The sequence below is a fragment of the Amborella trichopoda genome, chromosome 9 (genome assembly GCF_054954075.1).
Source record: "Amborella trichopoda isolate Santa Cruz 75 chromosome 9, AtrichopodaSantaCruz75HAP2 v2.0, whole genome shotgun sequence".
In the NCBI taxonomy this organism is placed as follows: domain Eukaryota; kingdom Viridiplantae; phylum Streptophyta; class Magnoliopsida; order Amborellales; family Amborellaceae; genus Amborella; species Amborella trichopoda.
Genome location: NC_142344.1, coordinates 55,925,629 through 55,945,400, shown reverse-complemented (window position 1 = coordinate 55,945,400; position 19,772 = coordinate 55,925,629). Strand labels below are relative to the sequence as shown.

General features: G+C 34.7%; 1 protein-coding gene across 4 annotated transcripts; it reads right to left on the bottom strand.

The window, feature by feature from the left end:
• Positions 1 to 9,642: 9,642 nt before the first annotated feature.
• RS41 (RNA-binding (RRM/RBD/RNP motifs) family protein) lies at positions 9,643 to 15,773 on the bottom strand. Of its 4 annotated transcripts, none has more exons than XM_088848289.1 (7): positions 15,712 to 15,773; positions 14,136 to 14,275; positions 12,756 to 13,919; positions 12,416 to 12,528; positions 11,611 to 11,843; positions 10,813 to 11,076; positions 9,643 to 9,959 (listed from the first exon to the last, which is right to left on the bottom strand). In XM_088848289.1, exons 3-7 carry the CDS (start codon positions 12,760 to 12,762, stop codon positions 9,929 to 9,931), a joined length of 648 nt encoding a protein of 215 aa, XP_088704415.1. In that variant the 5' UTR covers positions 12,763 to 13,919; positions 14,136 to 14,275; positions 15,712 to 15,773; the 3' UTR covers positions 9,643 to 9,928. The 4 variants fall into 4 exon arrangements, with proteins under 4 accessions (XP_088704415.1, XP_088704418.1, XP_088704416.1 ...); XM_088848292.1 differs by having other exon boundaries at positions 12,756 to 13,400; XM_088848290.1 differs by having other exon boundaries at positions 12,756 to 13,059.
• Positions 15,774 to 19,772: the final 3,999 nt, after the last annotated feature.

Sequence of the window (19,772 nt, the reverse complement as noted above, 5' to 3'; positions counted from 1 at the left end):
CACTGGCTGGTTAAGAGGATGGTGGGATTTCTATGTAGATGATGAAACCAAGAATAGAATCCTTACCAATACAAGACAATGGACCGCCAGGAATGAACGGAATCAAGAAATCATTTATACTGAAAGTGATGCAGTCAACACCTTAATATATACCATTACACTTCATTTTGTAGGAAGTTCAGCATTATTAGCAGCAAGATCAGAAGATCTGCTCTCTAATTTGCGTTGTCATACATTATCTCATTACAAATGGTATAAGGATGTATTTTTCTCACGATTATTAATAAGAGAAGATTGTCAATTAGACCACTGGAAAGAAAAATTTATAGCTGGTCTACCTTATTTATTTACAGAAAACCCTAAAAAAGAAAATAGAATCATTACATTTAGATGAAACAGTTAAATCAAAATTATATAATATAATTAATTATGATTCTACATCTTCTAATTCTACTAATTCACATATAGAAAATATTCAGGATGATGATCTTTTATGGACTGAATCATCTGATTCTTCTAATTCTTCATCAGATACAGACTCATCCAATTCAATGAATGATAATAATTGTAGTTGTCCCATACCTACACATAATCTTCATACTCTTACTCAAGAAGATAATCTCATCTTATATATTATCGACAAAATTACAGATCCAGAAGAAAAAAGATCTGTAATCACTAAATTTATTACATTAACTAAAAGCAAAGCAAAAAATGGGACTCCAAGTATAACTGCTTGGCTTAGTCCTTTAACCATAATAAATGGTGTATTAATACATTGGTGGTTATTACAGACAAAAGCATTAGATAATTTATTTATATATATATATATATATATAAGGTATTTGGAAGGACTAAGCCAGAACTAATACCTTCTTGGAACCGATTCAATCTCGACGTGATGTGAATAGGTGGATCTAAACATTTGTATGAGCAAACCATATTGGTGACTAGTTGCTTTGACTTATTTTTATTCATACTTGGTTATTTTTTTGGGAAAATTATAAAGAAACCCTAAAACTACACTTTATATGCAACTTACCCCTAGGCCAACTTTTTCTCGCCCTTTTTTACCCAAAATATACTTTCTATGCAAACCCCCCAGCCAAATAAAAACTAAAAAAATACCTAAACTACCCTCACTTACTTTTACCTTACCCATGCCTCTCCCACCAAAATAGGGTATTACGTCACCGTGTAAGTGCAGTCTAGCAGTAAGGCTCTGGCACTGTGTAAAGTGCGATCTAGCAGTAGGAGTCCGACACTGTGTAAGGTGCGATCCGAAAGTTACAAAAGGTGGTCCAGCAGTTGCAAAGGGCGGTCCGACAGTTGCAAAGATAGTCTGGCACTTGTGCGCTCCGGCAATGTGATGGTGAACTCCGGCAATCTGCTACTAGGGTCCAAAAGTCAATGTCAAATCTATCCAAAAATATTTTTGTATATGGGACAGACATTTCCGTATAGAAAAAATGAACTTTTTACTTTGGGGGGTATTTGCATAAAAAGCTTGTGTTTGGAAAAAAATTGAGAGAAACAGTTAGGTTAGGGTAAGTTGTATAGAAAATGTAGTCTTGGGGATTTTTTGCTATTTTCCCTACTTTCTTTTTTACAAGACTAGTCAACGCATTGATTGGCAACCAAACCAATTGGATGGGGCAGTCATGTCTGCCTTGATTAGTATGATTATCACTCCTCATGTTGATATGTATTTTGTGACTAAAAATTCATCGAGTTGACCCAGTATCGCAGGTGTCGACTCCGGGCCTGCTTTCGCTGTAACTTGGAAGTTTTGCCCGTTATCTCCTCTTGGTGTGAAAAACACTCAAAATAAACTTTTGTTTCTAATTTTGTCTTTGGGTGTGGTTTGTATAAGGCTGAGGCCCTAAACAATCAAAGTAAGGCACACCTTCAAATTGTGTCGAAAGATGTTCTCGTATTGGAAATTTTTATGATGGCTTGAAATTTTAGTTTCATCTCTAATTATAAAATTTACAGCTTAAAAAATAGTGCAGATCAAGTGGATATATGAACACTTGAAAATCTTGAAAATTGATAGTCCAAAAAATACATTACGAGATGCACTATATCTAAAACTTGAAATCCATTTTTTCTCATGCCCATATTGAGGTCGAGATGATCAATTTAGGGATCTTTTGGCATCAAAACACTCTCCTCTAGTGAATTTTCAAAGTATGGCTTAATTTGATTGATTAGGGCCTCACATATAAATGTTTGTGAAGTGACTTTGGGTATTAAAGTTAACTATCACAAATCTTCTTTAGTTGGTATTAATGGAGATGTAGGAGTGATTGATGATTTGGCTAACTTGTTTGGGTGTAAGGTAGAATCTTTCCCTTTTACTTACTTGGGACTTCCTATTTTTGACTCAAGGCTCACTATTGCAGTATGGGATTTTATTTTTGAGAGAGTCCAAAATAAACTTGCTCTGTGGAAACATAAATATTTATCTTTAGGGGGAAGGGTTACTTTCTTGAAAACATGTTTATCTAATCTACCAAATGTCTTTGATCTACATGCTTACATCAGTTGCAAAAAGATTAGAGAAAGTGACACGTGATTTCATGTGGGGTTCATCTACAGAAAGAAGGAATTTTCATTTACTTAGATGAGATAAAGTGTGTTCTCCGAAGAAAGAATGTGGCTTGGGTATTAGGAAGATTACTTTGGTTAATCAGGCATTGATGTGCAAGTGGTGGTGGCGCAGCTCCTTTCTTAAAGACCATTTGTGGTATAGAGTTTTGGTGTCCAAATATGAGATGGAATGCATCAATACGTGGATTGGAAGTGGGAGAGGTAACAAGCTTTCGTATTTATGGAGAGCAATTTATAATTGTAGACCAATGGTGTCGGGATATTTCAAATGGATTGTTGGTGATGGGAGGAATGTTTCTTTTTGGTGGCTTGGACATTACCCTTTAAAATTGGCTTATCCAGAGTTATTGTGGAGAGTGACTCAGCCTGAACTGTCTGTTTATGAGGCAGCAGATCGAAGGGGTAATATGATGTCCTGGAATGTTTCATTGATATACAGTAGATTAAGCAATATAGGGTTGTCCGAGTTGATGGACCAATTGAATGATGTATATATCTCTGCAAATGCAGAAGATGATTTAATTGGGAAATTGAATGTGATGGGCGGTTCTCGGTCAAATCCTACTATAATCTTCTCTTCCATGATCGGTAGCGTAGCTCTAATCCCTTTGTTGCAAAGGAGTGGAAGTGGCATGTTCCCGATAAAGTTCAGGTTTTTAAATAGTTGGAAGCGTTGAATAAGGTTCTCACTGTGGACAATTTGATTAAAAGGGGGAAACTTTTACCAAATACATGTCTCCTTTGTAAATCAAATGCAGAGGCTGGAGCCCATTTGTTTTTACATTGCCCTTTAACGGCTCGGATTTGGTCTTGGTTGTTTGGTTTGGTGGGAATCTCCATTGTTCTCCCTTCCGCAGTGATAGGTATTGTCTCACAGTTATCTACTCCTCACTTGTCACAGGTTGGAAAATTTGTTTGGAATATTTCAAAAGGTGCCATCCTATGGGAGGTTTGGAAAGAGAGGAATAGAATGACATTTGAGGGGAAGGTGCTGCCAGTGGAAGTTATCTTAAACAATATCAAACTTTCTATATGGACGTGGATCTCTGTTACCAAGGAGGGAAGAAATATTAACAAGGTTGATGTCATGGCTAATCTGGGTAATCTTTTTTTACTTGAAAAGACTAACATTAGGCCGATGAATATTTAGAAGGCACCTCTGGTGATTGTTTGAAGTTAAATTTTGATGGGAGCTCTTTGGGGAATCCTGGCTTAGTTGGTATTGGTGGAGTAATACGAGATTCTTTAGGTTATATCTTACGCTCCTTTGCTGGCCCTGTTGGAGTTAGAACAACAAACTTTGCATAATTGAGTGCCCTATTGTTTGGTGTAAAATTGGTGGCTACGGAATATCATGGTAAATCTTGTCTAATTGAAGGGGATTCTTTAAATGTTATTAAATGATGTAAAAGGAGCAAAACGTTAATTGGGAACTTCGCAGTACTTAGCTACAAATTATGGAGTTCGTTGAAACCCTTTCAGTATCTTTCATCCATGTGTATAGGGAAGTTAACTCAGTGGTGGATTTTTGGCTAAGTGGGGGGCTTCTTTACCTTTTATGTTAATTTCTAATGATGCAACCTTTATCTTGAGTTAGTAATAAAATTTCCTAATCTTTGTCCAAAAAAAAAAAAAAATAGGGCCTAACATATATATATATATATATATATATATATATATATATAAGCTTTTTCCTCCAAATAATATCTAGCACAGTCGATCCTTCTTTGTCCCAAAAAGTCTAAATCATTTTGATCAAAATTTACCTAGTGGGCAAGAATTTCTCATAAAAATCTACGATGTTTTAGCCCTCAAACCCAATCGATCTTTTTGGCAATCTCTCTCTAATTTATAAACCTACTTATCTAAATTTTTTTTTCAGAATATTGGTATTGGAACCCTGTAAGGACCCACACAACAATAGCTTGGATAAACATGTAAAATAAACGAATGAATCTAAATTTCAGGGGTTCTTATAGACCCAAATCATCGATCTTAGATTTCTCTCACATGTTCATTAAATTGATTCAAATTTGTCCAAAATATTTCCAAACACAGTGACTTAGAAAATGCCTAAAAGTTTTAATTTTATCGATCTTTGTTTGTTAGGTCTTTTTTATCACTTTTTTCTTTATGAAAGTGTTTTTTATTTCAACTCATTTATTTGATTTTGGATATAGAGTATTGGGTTTTAGGTTTTTATTTATCTTTTGGTCGTTATTCTCTATTTTTTAACTTTTTCTAAAGTAAATTTGGCCGAGTTAGTCAACGCAACCACTTTGACTCAAACTGGTGGGTGACAGATTCAATCCATCATTCAAATTTTTCGAAAGTCACTATCCAATTACTCTCTCATTTAAACTCCAAGATTAGAGTACTTTTAAGACCCCAAATTTTGGAGATGTAACATCTTGAACCCATAGACTAACTTTAATGATTTTTATTTTTCAAATTGCACTCTGCTTCAAAAAAATAATGTTTCAAGATAGAATAGAGTATATCGAATTTCTAAAAGATGACATCTAGTGTTAGAGAATTTAAAATTCAAATTTTTTTTTTTATAAATAATAATCCAGCGATCATTAAGTGGTTGTTAAAATTCCATATCAAAGGATACTCCTAGACAAGTCCTCCATCAGAGGAAGTAAATGTGCAGTATACTCCTTGGGACACCTGAGTCCCCTCCACTTAAAGCTTATTCAAATAAATCATTGACACGTGGATATCTATTGCTGTGCCACGTAGTATGCGCACTTTTAAATTCAAAACAAATATAAAAAAATCTTGCTTGTTGGAAAAAAAGACAAATAAATAATGTTGAAATAGGAAAAGTTTAGGAAAGGTAGGGACCCAAATGTGATATTCGATGTCGAGGCTTAGCATGAAAGGGACGCAACTTGATACATACCTATACCTAAAAGGGCGCGTCCCTTACGTTTTGGTGGACCCTATGACCTAGAAGATATCCCGTGATTTAAAACAAATTATATTAGGGTAAAGCTGTATCCCGTGATTTAAAAAATGGATTGGTGATCAGGATCAGGCATCACAAAAGCTAATTTGGATCAATGAATTGACGGTCCAGATTACTATTTTATTGTACAGAAAAAATAGTGAACTAGTGAAACAACACGTGCAAAAAGAGTCAACCGGCAAAAGACCGGTCCATATCGGTGATTTGGCATTTTTACTGTAGGAAAATGACATTTTTATTGTAGCAATTCGCCGGTTATCTTCTAGACCGTGACGATTTTCTATATATTACTGACAGAATCGACATGGGCTGAGTCGGACCAGACGATTTTGTACCGACCTGTTGTTATGTAAATCACTGTTGTGAATAATCAAATTAAGGCACGCCTCAAAAATTTACTAGACGAAGTTATTTTGACATTAAAAAATCCTCAAATCGATTATCTCGACCGCAAGATGTACGAATTTGAAAAAAAAAAATAGATTTCAAGTATTGGAAATAGTGCATTATGTAATGTACTCTTTGGACCTATAATTTTCAAAAATTTCAAGTATTCATAGATATACTCGATCTACACTATTTTAAAAGCTTTTAAAATTTTATAATTATGATAAAAGTAAATTTTCAGGTTATTAGAAAGATTTTATGGACTGAAACAACATCTTTCGACACTATTTGAAGGTGTGTCTTGAGTTAATTGTTCAAAGCCTCAACCTTATCCAAACTGCACCCTTTTATAGAATGGAGAGTATAGATAAGAACCAATTTAAATTAGCATAAATTGCACATACACTTCTTAAGTTTATGATATTTGAATTTTACCTAAATATTTTAAGTTATTACATATGTTATTAAATTCACCCGTTTGGCTTACAATTTGTTTAGATAACAAAACAACCTATAATCCAGATCGTCATGATCATTTTTTAAATTTGGTGATTTCTTCGCAATTGTTTTCAAGAGTATTTTTGGATTTGTAAAATCCAAAAATTTTAAAAAATTGGATTTTAAAAATCCGAAATTTCTCATGGAAAAAAGAAATAAATTATTCCAAGTGCCTTTTCGGATTTTTAGAATCCAAAAATAAAAAAAAATTGGATCTTCGAAATTAAAAAGTGCCTCTGGCCCTACTTTACGATGAAAAAATTGTGAACAAATGGAGCCGATAAATAGTGAAATTTTCGATTTGAGGATCCAAAAATTCTAAATAATTTCTAAACTATGAAAATCCAGAAAAAGGTCCATTTTGGGGGGGAAAAAAGAGATGGGTATAAATGTAAATTTTGAACTTTGGAGGGGACTGCGCGTGAATGCAATTTACTCGGAAATACAATTAAAGAGTCGGTTTATACAAGGGGCCACTCTTAAACCATCACATTAAGGCACACCACACACCTAACTAAGAAATTTAAAGCTCAAAAAATAATTAAGATTGTGCAGATCTACACAATGTTAAAAATGGATGATCTTGATAAGGCACTACAAGCACCAGTTTTATGAGTTGAAATCTTTTTTTTAATATCCATAAACTTGAGGTCGAGATGATCATCAGAGAGTCTCTAATGTGCACATTACTTCTACATTATAAGGTTGACACCTTATATAACATTTTTCCAAAAAAAATGGTTTGGGGCATGGAGAGATTTACTTAAAATAGTTCAAACATATCGTAGTCATCAAGAGCTAGCCCAAATGGTTACGGCGACCAAGGTCTGGTCTAAAGTAAAATTGATTTTAGACAAAATCAATGTTTGGGGAGTTTTGATTAGTTTGAGCAATATATTTTTCAAACAAAATTGCACAATTTTTTTACAAAATATTTTATAATTTTAAATTTATTGATTTATGAAAAATAAATTTCAACCACCTATGGTCCAATTGATTTTGAGTAGACCGTACCTTTCACTAGCTCAATGGCCGGTGTGATGATGATAAAAATGGCTCGAAAAACCATCAAAGTAGTCGGATCAACTAATTAATCAATAAATTGATTGTTTTAAGTAGTGTTTGAAACATTACCAATAAGGATTGAGAGGGAGATGATTTCAGACATAAGATCTACAAATCGCTTTATTTTCTTATTTAATAATTTACTATAAAGTGTAGGCCGATAGGACCCAGAATTGTCCGATTCAAAATCGGGGCCGGCCCAATTCCGATATCCTAAAAATCGGTTACAAAGGTGCATTTCACTCGAGCATCACCTCATCTGTTTTGTTTTAGAAGTTACTCAATAGGCAAGTTTAGAATCCATAACAAGCAAAATTATCTTGGTAATTTAGTCCCATTTAAGTGGCCCAAGCCGTTTATTTTAAGCGCACGTGCATGCTTAGGTTCCAAGCTAAAAATAAGTTCTTTTAATTAAAATCACATCTTTAAGACCTTGTAATGAAATTTCCCCTCAATAAACGGTGTAGTTTGCATAAGGCTGAGGCCCTCACCAATCAAAGTAAGGCGCACTCCCAAGTACAAAAACAATGTTAATTCAATATAAAAAATCTTTGGGAGAATCAAAAATTTATTTTCATCTCTAATTAATATATTTAAATATTTAAATATAATATAAATCAAACAAATTTATAAACACTTAAAAATTGACAGTCTGGATATTACATTACTGACAGTCTGGATATTACATTACAAGATGCAATATTTCTACAACTTGAAATCTATTTTTTTTCATATCCAAGGTTGAGATGATCAAAATAAATATTTTTCAGCATCTAAAATAACCTCCACTAGTGAATATTTGAGAAACACCTTAATTTGATTGTTTAGGGCATCAACCTTATATAAAAAAAGTTTTATAAATAAATGTGCAAAATAAGTTCTAGGTGTAAAATACATTCCCCGAGATTCAATTTACTAAATATAATTTACTAAGAATTTATGAAATCCCAAATTTGGATATATTTACTTTAACAGCCTTGAATGAATGGATGGTTGAAAACATATCACAATTTTAATTTTAATTCTTTTTCCAAGAATCGATTAAAGCTGGAATTTTAGGCTGATCCCATCACGTACAATATAATAATAATAAATATTTGCAAAATTTTAAAATGCGAAAATAATGTCAGCCATTTTGTAGAGGTACCCTGGTCATTTTATTTTTATAAAATACTCATTTTATTTGTTTTTCTTGTGTGCCCTATTATGTAGAACACATTCTTCAAAATTCCGTCTTGATCTAATTTGTGGAGAAAAAGGTTAAAACTCAAATTATAAAATACATTTTCAACCATCCACACAAAATCAATCAGTCGAGAGCACGATCTAAACTGCTATTTATTTCAAGTTCAAACCTATTATCAACTTTTTTTAAGGATATACCATTTATACTGAAGAGGTAGGGGCGTGGGCGTTGTTGTGGGTATGGGAAGAGCGAGATTTGTGTGTTTCAGATTCAACAGTCAAACATATCAATACATTAGGCTCAGCCTTTCAAGAATGGTGGCTGTTAGGGTTCAAAGAAAGTGAAATCCATTATTTGGCTACCGGATAATCCCCAAACCATACAAAAAAGAAAATAGGCTCATAGGAAAATCGCAAATAATTCAAGGTAAAACATATTACCTCCCCTCTAGAGTTGAGATTGGCACGGGGATGTGCATCTGGATGGTTCTACACCCATAAATAAACAGATCAAGATTAATGTTTAGACACTGGATATCAGATTCAAAACCGGTATATGGTCAGGCAGGATTTACGATCGTTGAAGTTTAGCCCAGAAATCCGAAACCGGCTGAGATGGTCTGCCAAGGTTTAAGATCCTCGAAGTTTGGCCCAGTTTCCCAACAGTAATTTTTTTTCCCATTTTCCAATACAAAGAACCCCAAAGAACGGACAAGAACCAACTGGTTCGGTGGTTTCATATACTAATCAAGACAAGGCTGCAAAGATAGATGCACAATACATCTCTCTAACACAGACACACCCTCTGACATCCACAAGCAAATTAGTCTCTCTTTTTCTCTCTCTTCCCCCAATCCCCAAAAGAAAATTAAAATAAAATAAAAATAAATAAATAATTAAATAAATAAACAAGCAAACGGTGAGCAGAACATGAAAAATTTTGACAATTCATAAGTGGCTGTAGTTACATTGGAGGTTTCCCTGAAAAGAGTCTCAAACATCTTCAAAGCCATTAGATTCTCAAACTACTCTTAAGAAACAACCCCTAGAGATCTATACTTGAAGCCCAAACATTGATCATATAAAAAAGCAGCCTGGCCACTTCCCAGGCATGTGCAATCAAGTGATACAATTTTAAACTCACTAGAGAAAAGGAACTAAGTAAAAGCTCAAACACTGTCCACAACAAATACCTTACATTCTACCTCAAGATCTGGATGGCCTGGCGGGGGAGCGGCTGCCAAATAAAAAGTGAAAAACAAGAAAATAAACAAGTGAGAAATATAAATGGATTCCTAATTCACTCTAGATGCATATCCTCTTCGGATCCATGATTTTGCAGACAAAACATTGCAGATCTGATCATTTGCAAAGAACTAAAATGAATGGTGCTGAACTTTCCAAAAACAAAGTTTAAAAGTGTTGACGTTTAAGATTCAAATCCATTTAGTTGTAAAATTTTCCATCTAAAAATCCAATTTTAAGATAGATTTCTGAAGGAGACCACATTTGAATAGGTACATTGGCTGATGCACCAAAACACCGTAAAATAAATAATGTGAAGATGAAATCCAATAGAAAAGAGGCTCCTCATAAAAGATTTCAAAATCAGTATTATGCTCATGCGTACTTGATTGGTAATCTTTAAAATCGAACCTGCAATATAAGTTGTGAGGATCAGAGGCAACAGATGATTACTATTCAAAGTCAAATCTATTGAAATGGTTATTGACAAAAGGCAGACCTGCTTCAATGGATATGAAAAGGAATCCCTCTCTCTCTCTAAACCACATAAGATGGTTATGATATCAGAGCCAACCATTGATATTTTGTATCCAACTGGAGCATATATATATATATATAGAGAGAGAGAGAGAGAGAGAGAGAGAGAGAGATATTCATTTGATTGCCAACACAAAATAGATCATCGCTCAGGAAAACAGAAGTGATTAATCCTTTTAAGAGAAATATGATAGCTTCATCTTTTCACTACCATTGTAACTAATTGCAGTAAAAAAAACAGTATGGGTTCTTGAAAAAGTTGGAGAGAGAGTAGCAAAAGCTAACGTAATGCACAGAGGTTCTCTCACCTGCGGTACCTCTCATACACGGGGCTCTCGGCTCTGCCAGAGTTAGGGCTGCCCCTTGCATCAGGCCTGCTATATGGGCTTGGGCCGCGCCCATAGTCAGGACTGCCTCTCTCTCTACCATAAGGACTTGGAGAGCGCCCATGCTCTCGGCTTTTCCTGGGAGATCGATCTCTCCCTCTCCTCGCAGGGCTGTACCCACCATTCCTTCTTTCGTCATCATCACGCACTGCATACTCCACTGAGATAACTCGGTCCATTATCTTACTGCAAATTAAAAACCATCAAACAACGCATTCATTGTCATATGAATGCACCAAAGAAGACAAGAGAGATGTAATTATCAAAGAAAGAAGAAAACAGACAAAAAAAATACAAATGTGAACACAAGGGAAACTTTAGACTTCTAGGAGCATGATGCAAACACTTGGTACAGAACTAAATCAACAATCATTAAGGCTTTCTAGACCCAAGGTCCATATAATAAAGAAAATTTAGTGGGATCTACTGATGCCCTTTTAATCTTCAATTGTATCAGCCAAAATGGTACTTTCAGATCAGCAATACCCTCTTCACAAAGGTTTAAAACTCTTCCCCATAATTTCAACGAAGAGAGTCAGTTTTTAATAAACAAATTCAATATTAGATTACTTCCTGATAACTGATGAGATAGATAGATAGATAGAGAGAGAGAGAGAGAGAGAGAGAGAGAGGGAGATTTTCCTAAGAGCATAAAGGACCAAAAGTTAGGGCTAATCAATAACAGAATATAAAAAAAAAACAAAAGGAATGACAACTAACCTCATGTGTGTTGCCTCCAGCGCCTTGGTAGCATCCTCCTGATTTTCAAACTGGATGAATGCAAAATTCCGCCTGATCCTAATATTCAAAACTTTACCATATGGTTCAAAATGCTTTTCCAAATCTCGCACTCTGGTATTGATCGGATCAAAATTGATAACAAACAAAGTTTTTGTGGGCCTCAGATTGTTGGATCTTCTTGCACCAGGAGGCCTGCGAATACCACGTTCTTGCTGCACAAGTGTATTAAAAAATTCATTCCCCTAACCAATGGAAACAGCGAACGGAGATTTATAACATTTAACATTATTTAGTTTTCCTCCTTTTCTCTAGCAGAACTTTTATCTCTAGCATGCATACTATGATCCACCCCCCCCAACCACCTGAGAGGAGCATATGGTTTATTAACTCCCTTGGTCAAAAGACCTGCCTAGAAGGGTGTTTCAGTCTGAAACTTTGAAAACCACCTAAGAATCACTAGATGATTGTTTTCAAAATAAAATAAAAAAATAAATTGAATTTTGAGGTTTCTAACACTTGGATCACACCTTCCAAAAACTAGACGGTCATTATTCAATCTTAAGAAAGTGCAATTTGGCATTTATTTATTTATTTACTGAGGTTAAATTACAACATCAAAATTTGGGATTCTAAAATTACTCCCAGATTGGGTTTTCCCCGAGGAGTATACGCCTGTGGAAGTATTAAACCGTTTGGGCTTATTTTCTCTATGAATATATCTCAGTCAAAATTTAGTCTCCCACCCAAGCCTAGATTCTTCTGAAACTAATATTCTAAGCATTACCTTAGTCCACTCAACACGAAGGCGACGCCCGGACCTGCCAAACTCCATCCTGTCAAGCCCACGGATGGCATCCTCAGCATCACGTTCATCCTCCATGTAAATGAAAGCAAATCCTATAAGAAGAAATCAGTAGAATTAACTAGCCACTTCACAAATAGGACATTGTCATCCTGTATTAACTAGCCACTTCACAAATAGGACACTTGGTATAAGGTGGACATCTTGGACAGAACCCATTTAAAAAATATATTAAAAAACTCTGCATCCCTGCAAACATTAAAAGTAAACACAATAACCCCTTTCAAAAAATCAAACTGACCAAAAATATTGGAAAACAGACCTTGCATATATGATGAACTAAATGATGTCAAGGAAGAATAATCCAAAAGAGGGTGTCTCAGAGGTGGTCATCATCGCCGTGTTTTGTGCTCCTTGAAATGTGTCTGAAATTTGAATACTTTGGCTTATGGTCATTATTCATGAGGAAAGAAGAGCAATGATCTCTCGTGGAAAATGTGAAATGAAGATGCCACTGATGATTAGGTCGGCTCTTTTGAAAGACAAGAGGATGAAGCCGCAAGCCAGGAAAGGTAAGGCACAAGAGCCCGACAGCCAGGAAGAGCTTGGGAGCTCCAAGACAATCCCTGCGCCAAAGAAATGCTTGAGTATGGGGGCTTTTACACTTGAAAAAACAAGCTTCTTTAAATTATCCTTTTTACGCCAGTGGGGAGGGGCTCGATGAGAGAGGATGCTGACACCATAACACAACATAGTCCATTGATGCCAGCCAAGCAACCAAAAGATTGATGGCCAAGAATAAGGACAGCTCCATTACAGGAAGATGCCCACCATCACCTTGGTGCATGTTCATTCGCCGTTGATGGAATATGTCCATGTGTATTCTTGTGGTCTCAAGGTCTTTCCCTCAGTTTTCACCTTTTTTGTTGGGTTGAGGGCGAGGAAGGGGGTCGGGGAAAGTTATCACCTATTAGTGAGCATCCAATTTCTAATTATTAAAATATTCAATAGCACGATAGCAGTTTAGGGTCGCAGACATTTTACTGAGAGGCACACGATTAACCTACAATGCAACCATTGGATGATTGACCCAGAATGATTAACCAGCTTACCTGAAAACCAATGTAGAAGACCTAAAGCACTAGTTCCCATATGATACAACTGACCTCAAATTGCAATCACCTCAATCAACATGTTTGTCCATCCATATGCAGTGAAAATGCCCGAACTCGTAATTTTGATTTCCAGAAGAGACCAAGTCGATACCAAGTAAATGGAAAACAGGCACTTCATGATAAGTGACAACATTGCTTACCTTCTAAGGAGAAGAAAGGAGAATGTATTCAATAATCCAGTAGACTACCTCAAACTCAGTCTGTTAAGGGTCATCTCCATCCAATGAAATGCATGGTGATGGAGAGAGAACATGACAAAACAGGGCAGGCATTGACAAAGGTATGTCATACTCCATCAGTGTCCCTTTCATCTGACAGAGATTACCCCAAAAGGTTACAGTTTCTTTTATCATTAACATATTACTGCTTCTTATAAGTGCACAGGTATAATGGATAACATAGACCTTCGGTTGATAGTACACTTTGCCTAAAAAGTAGTATCGGTTGTTTATACAGATTTGGTGAAATCTACCCATCTATAGGATTGGGAACTAAGTTATGTGCATACATAGAGAATGGTAAATAACCTGATTTCATATCTACCCTGTCCACCTTCCCATATCGGTTGAATAGCCGCTCCACCTCGGACTGGCGAGCATCGTAGTCAAAGTTTCCACAGAATATGGGCCTCATCTTTTCTCAGAAACAGGCTTCAAGGAACTTCTCTCTGCAATATTAAAATAAAAAACCAGTATAGCTTTATACAAGAACCACCTAGGAGAACATAGAAAAACAGAAGTAGTGAAATGGCATAACATACAGATACAATTTGTAAGGATAAAATTTCATCAATTCGTCCATACCATGAGCATAACATAAATGCTAATACCTAAAACAATAAAGAGGAAAGGAGCCAAACAATACTTCACAATCATCAGATGCAATAACCTTCCCATTAGATTTGTGTTAGTATTATAACAAATATTGCCTAAATTTTTCATGGTTCTTCTTCAGATTGACCCAAATAAAGATAAAAATTACATAGCCTAATTCTTTCCAAGGACCCACATGAACTACAGATAGGAAAACAGAAACATCAAAATGCTAGAGGTGAAAATGGGGTATCCTCTATCGGCACATGTGGGGTACTTATCTTCTCTCCGACAAAAAACTGGGTTTTGAATATGAGATGATATTCATGAAAACAGTTTCCCAATTAATTTGAAAATATTTATTGCAGTGGTAGGTCTTATCAAATAATGTATTGCACTTGAAGGTATCATTTCCCACTCCCTAGCTTACAAACCAACTTTTTGAAAATCATGGGAGAATGGATGGAAAAAAATGGCCACCCAAGTGGTGTTTTTTTTTTTAATTCCAAATACATATGAACCAATGAAGGTCCCCATTTCCTCCAGACGCTTAACTTTATATTAAATTTTTATCAACGTTCAAAATTAAAGAGGCTATGGCACTGAATTTCAGAGAGGAAAATATCCCATAAATAGATCAATGGAAAATTTTATAATTATAGAAACAAACCAAAAAAACACCCAAAGAAAATTCAAGGGCAAAAATTTATCAAAAAAATTGCATATATTACCCATCATGATTATATCACTTGAAATTGTAGACAAGAGTCTTCAATTTTAAACAACTCTAGTACCAAAAGGAAAAAATATATAAAAACTATTATCTAGATTTTCAGATTAAAAAACCGGAAATTGATCAAAATACACTTTACTTACCAGTTATTCAAGACTCTACCCATTTTCAACAATTCCAACTCATGATTATGTATACTTGAAACTAAATAAAAGAAACGAGCAAAACATCAAAGAGTTAATCTCTTAGGTGCATTTTGATAAGTTTCCCAAAAAAGAAACAAAAATATTGAAAAGTTCAATTTCATAACTGGATCTAGTTCCATAATCACCAAAAACACAACAATAAAGCACATAGAACAAACAATGCCCATTTTAAGCACGAAATCTAACAAAAGAAAAAGATAAAAGAACAACGATCCCATAGTTGATAGTCATAAACGAATTCAGACAAAAACGTCAAAAATATCAAATAAATTGAAGAGAAGAAAAACACTGATAAGCCATTATTATGCAGATAAATAGACAACAAACACTAGAAAATAAATTAATTCCATACCTGAAATGAAACCCTAGAAACACCACACCCTAATACGCAGACGGCGAACAAAAAGAGAGTTTACGATCTAAATCTGAAATCCGCGACTAAATACGCGATCAGGACTTTATGAGAAGGGCAACGAATACCCCTCTCTTTGTTATTAAAGACGAAACTACTCCAATCCCTCACGAAAGACGAAAATACCCTTTTGAGCTTTTTGTCGCGTTGGAGTTCCTTTCAAAGTGGGATTAGTCAAGCGGTCAAATTCGGATCTGGGTCAGGGACGATCTTAGATGTAATCCGCTAGAATTAGGGCCAAGTTAGTGAACCCCATCTAATATAAATTCGTATAAAATCATATAAACAATACTATATAATATAAAATATATGAAATAAAATTCTATACATTTATAAACCTAGATGCCATCTGGGTCTGGATTGAGTCAAGACCTACCTTAGACATGGCGGGGTTGGTGTCAACTTGAACCTAACCCATTTTGAGCGCTAGTTAAAAAAAGGAAAGATATTAAGAGGTGGTTAGATTATTTCACTGCCTCTCTTAGGGCTTGCAATGATCTCGAGCTCCCAGCCCCGGCTATCCCGCCCTAAAAAGCTTGGATCTAGGCCGGGGTTAGGTGAAGTAGACTTAGACCTAGGCTAGAGTTAAAATTGGGCCAGCTCAACTTTGCGTTTTTTTTTTTTTTTTTTATTTCCTTTGAATCTATTAGGCTCAACTCAATCAGGGCAAGTTCAAAGTTGGGTTTGGGCTAGAACCTCATCTGCCTAGGCTACCGCTGGGCATAGCCTGGCTGTGGGGATCTGTTCCGAACAAGGGTTTGGCTAGTTGGCTTGGCCCTTGCTAACCCTAATACTAAGTTGTCAAAATTATTTTATTGTACGCAAATGTCTCGAAATAGGTATAGAACTTAGTTCCAATCAAGAAGGTGGACTCAGGTAGACTAAATTACGAGTCCCTTAATCTAATTTGTCGAGTCCAAGGTGGATTGGAAAAGGTTCAAGGGAAATTTATCAAATCACAACATTTCAACTATGGGCATGTATATTATGAGAACATCTATTTTGGTACAACATAGTCACAATCATTTTGGGGATTATTCGTAAAATGACCATTTATCTTTTGTATAAAGATGTCACAATCACTTTTGCTCTTAAATTTCAAAATGGATAGTCATAAAAGTGTCATTAAATGGACACAAAGCTCCAAAAACAAATTTACTAGACTTCTTGACTCACCCCAAAACATCAAATTTACATATAAGGAGTAAGAGACCTCCTAGTACTAAAGATAAATGGTCGATTCAAGGTTTGAAAAAAACATTGATCTAGATCGAAATGGCTCACTCTATAATGGATATCTTCAATATTGTTAACATGGAATCTCTTGATACATCAGGATCTGGCCGTATCCCCCTAGAATTGGCCTACTGGTTCTTTACAACAGAATTAGAGAGAACTGGTTGGGTCCACCAACTTCACTTACACAAACAACTATCATCATGCTTACCTCACGAGCATTCGGCTTTTATACCTATCATCACGCTTACCTCATGAACAACATCTTTCATTAATGAAATGGGATTCATACCTTTTATGGTGGCATTTTCTCCCACAATCCTTTGATGTATGATATCTCCAACTTCTACTTCAAAGTTAGACATTTATATGTCTACATTTTCATTAGCTCTATAAGAGCAAGTTCATCTACAAAAATGAAATAGTTAAGTTTTAATTCCATATAATTACAAAAAGAAATTCCATATAATTAATTTATAAAAATTAATATAATTATATTGAAATTATTATTGTTTATTTATCTTAATAACTTCTTATGCTCATTTCAGTATAATCATGTGAATATACTTATTATGTTTAGTGAATTTAATTATGTAAAATTTGTTCTCTTATTTACTATAATTATGTTACAAATTTTATTGCTATATTAAAATTTATATTGTTTCAAATACAATAAAACATTACATAATTTAATGTATTAAATAATTGCGTCAATAAATTGTGACTTCAAATACCCTTGCCAATAAGAAAAGTAGAAAACCTTAGTTTATTATTTCGACCAACATCACAATGTTTTTAATTCATATTTTCCATCTTCACCCTTTTAAATAGTTTGAATGGAAGTTAGCATATTAATCTTAATTAAATACCTTAATTGTAGAGTGCTTCCTGTATTCCTTTCTTCATTCCCTCTTTGTCTCTCTTTGTGTGTCTATATCTGGGTGTATAGATATAATCACACACACACATATATGGGAAAGTATAGAATGAGCTCATTTACCTGTGATATAAGGTGATCATACTAATCTTGACCATTTGATGTGACATTGGGTGGCTGCAATTATTCTCTTGACAAAGCTCCAAACTTTAAAAGAAATTTTTTCGAAATTTGTGACACATCTAAGCTATCAAATTTCACATCAAATGGTTGTAAGGAATTGCAGCCACCTTGTACCAAATATACGGTCTCAATGTATATAATCCTTATATATATATATATATATATATATATATATATATATATATATAGAAAAAGCTCCTGTCAGTCCATGGTTTGATGGAACATTGTAAGCCCAATAGCTCAGATTGACTCTGGGCCGATCTAATGATCGCAGTTGTATTTCATAATTGAATTTTATTTTATTTTCTACAAATTCAAAGTACTTGAAATTTGGAACGCTTATTCTTAAAAAAATAATAGAATCTAATAAAAATATCAAAAAAATAATTCACATAAAATAAATTGACTAAAATACCCCTACAAAGTTTCAGGGTATTTTGATCAATTTATTTTATGTGAATTATTTTTTAAATATTTTTATTAAGTGTGCATTGATGAGAAGAGTTGATGCTCCAAATTTCATATTATTTTGATTTATATAAAAAATATTAAAATTATATTATCGAAATACAATCCTAACCATCAATGTGTGTGTGTTAAACAAGGGGAGCAACTAGATTACTACAACAACCATCCCTATACAAATCCTACAACATGATGTTAATGTACTTTTAGAATAATAGTTTGTATCATACACCAAAAGTCCCACAGAGAGGCTAATTATATATAACTAACATGCCCTCAAGACCAATATAAATTTTTCAACATAGATAGCAAAAGGAAAGTGTATATTGTCTACAGATTTTTATAGAAGGTCTATATTGTAATTGATATATATATAAGAAGGGTGGGTGCAATATCCTGTATTTTATGGTAAATATGGGCATGGTATAGGTGTGTGTGATTTATTGTTATTCTTATCAGATATTTGTTGTCATATATAAGATAAGTTTGTATGTTCATCTGATTAATAGACACAAAAAGTTCTCTTCAAAGAAACCTAAGATGCTAACATCGTATCATAGCTCTGCTAATAAGATTTGGCACTTTGTAATTCGTTTTCTGATGGGCTGCTAAAGTTCCTCTCCTCTTAATCGTCAACTTTTGAATGCATAACCTGCCAATCTCAACTTTTTTTATGTATCTGGCAAAGATCTAATTGTTTGTCCATTCCTTAGGTCTGTTGATCTATTGTTGTTTGAGTTTGTTGTGTTTTGCGTTCTTTTTCTAAGCCTCGCTGATCTGCCGCTATTCGAGTCTGCTTTGTCCATGTCTTTTGTTTCTGAGACTTGCTGATCTGCCATTGCTCGAATATGCTATGTTCTTGCATGGTTTTTCAAAGGCTTGTTGAGCGGTTGTTGTTCGAGCCTACCATGTTATATTGTTCATATATGCTTATTGATCGAGCAATCTGAACATGCAACACTACTTCTATTTGTCCGCGCTGTACACCTAAAGATCTAATTGCTTGTTTTTGCAACTTATTGTCCAAACTCCAACTGCTTGTTTTCGCAACTTATTGTCCAAACTCCAAGTGCTCTCTCTCAAAGCATCTTGAGTTTGCGGGGGAGTGTAAAATGAAAATATATATGGTCTCCATGGGTTTTATGGGAAGGTGTACATTGTAATTGATATGTATAGGAAGGGTAGGTGCAATATCCAGTATTTTATAGCAAGTGTGGGTATAATATAGGTGTCGGTGATT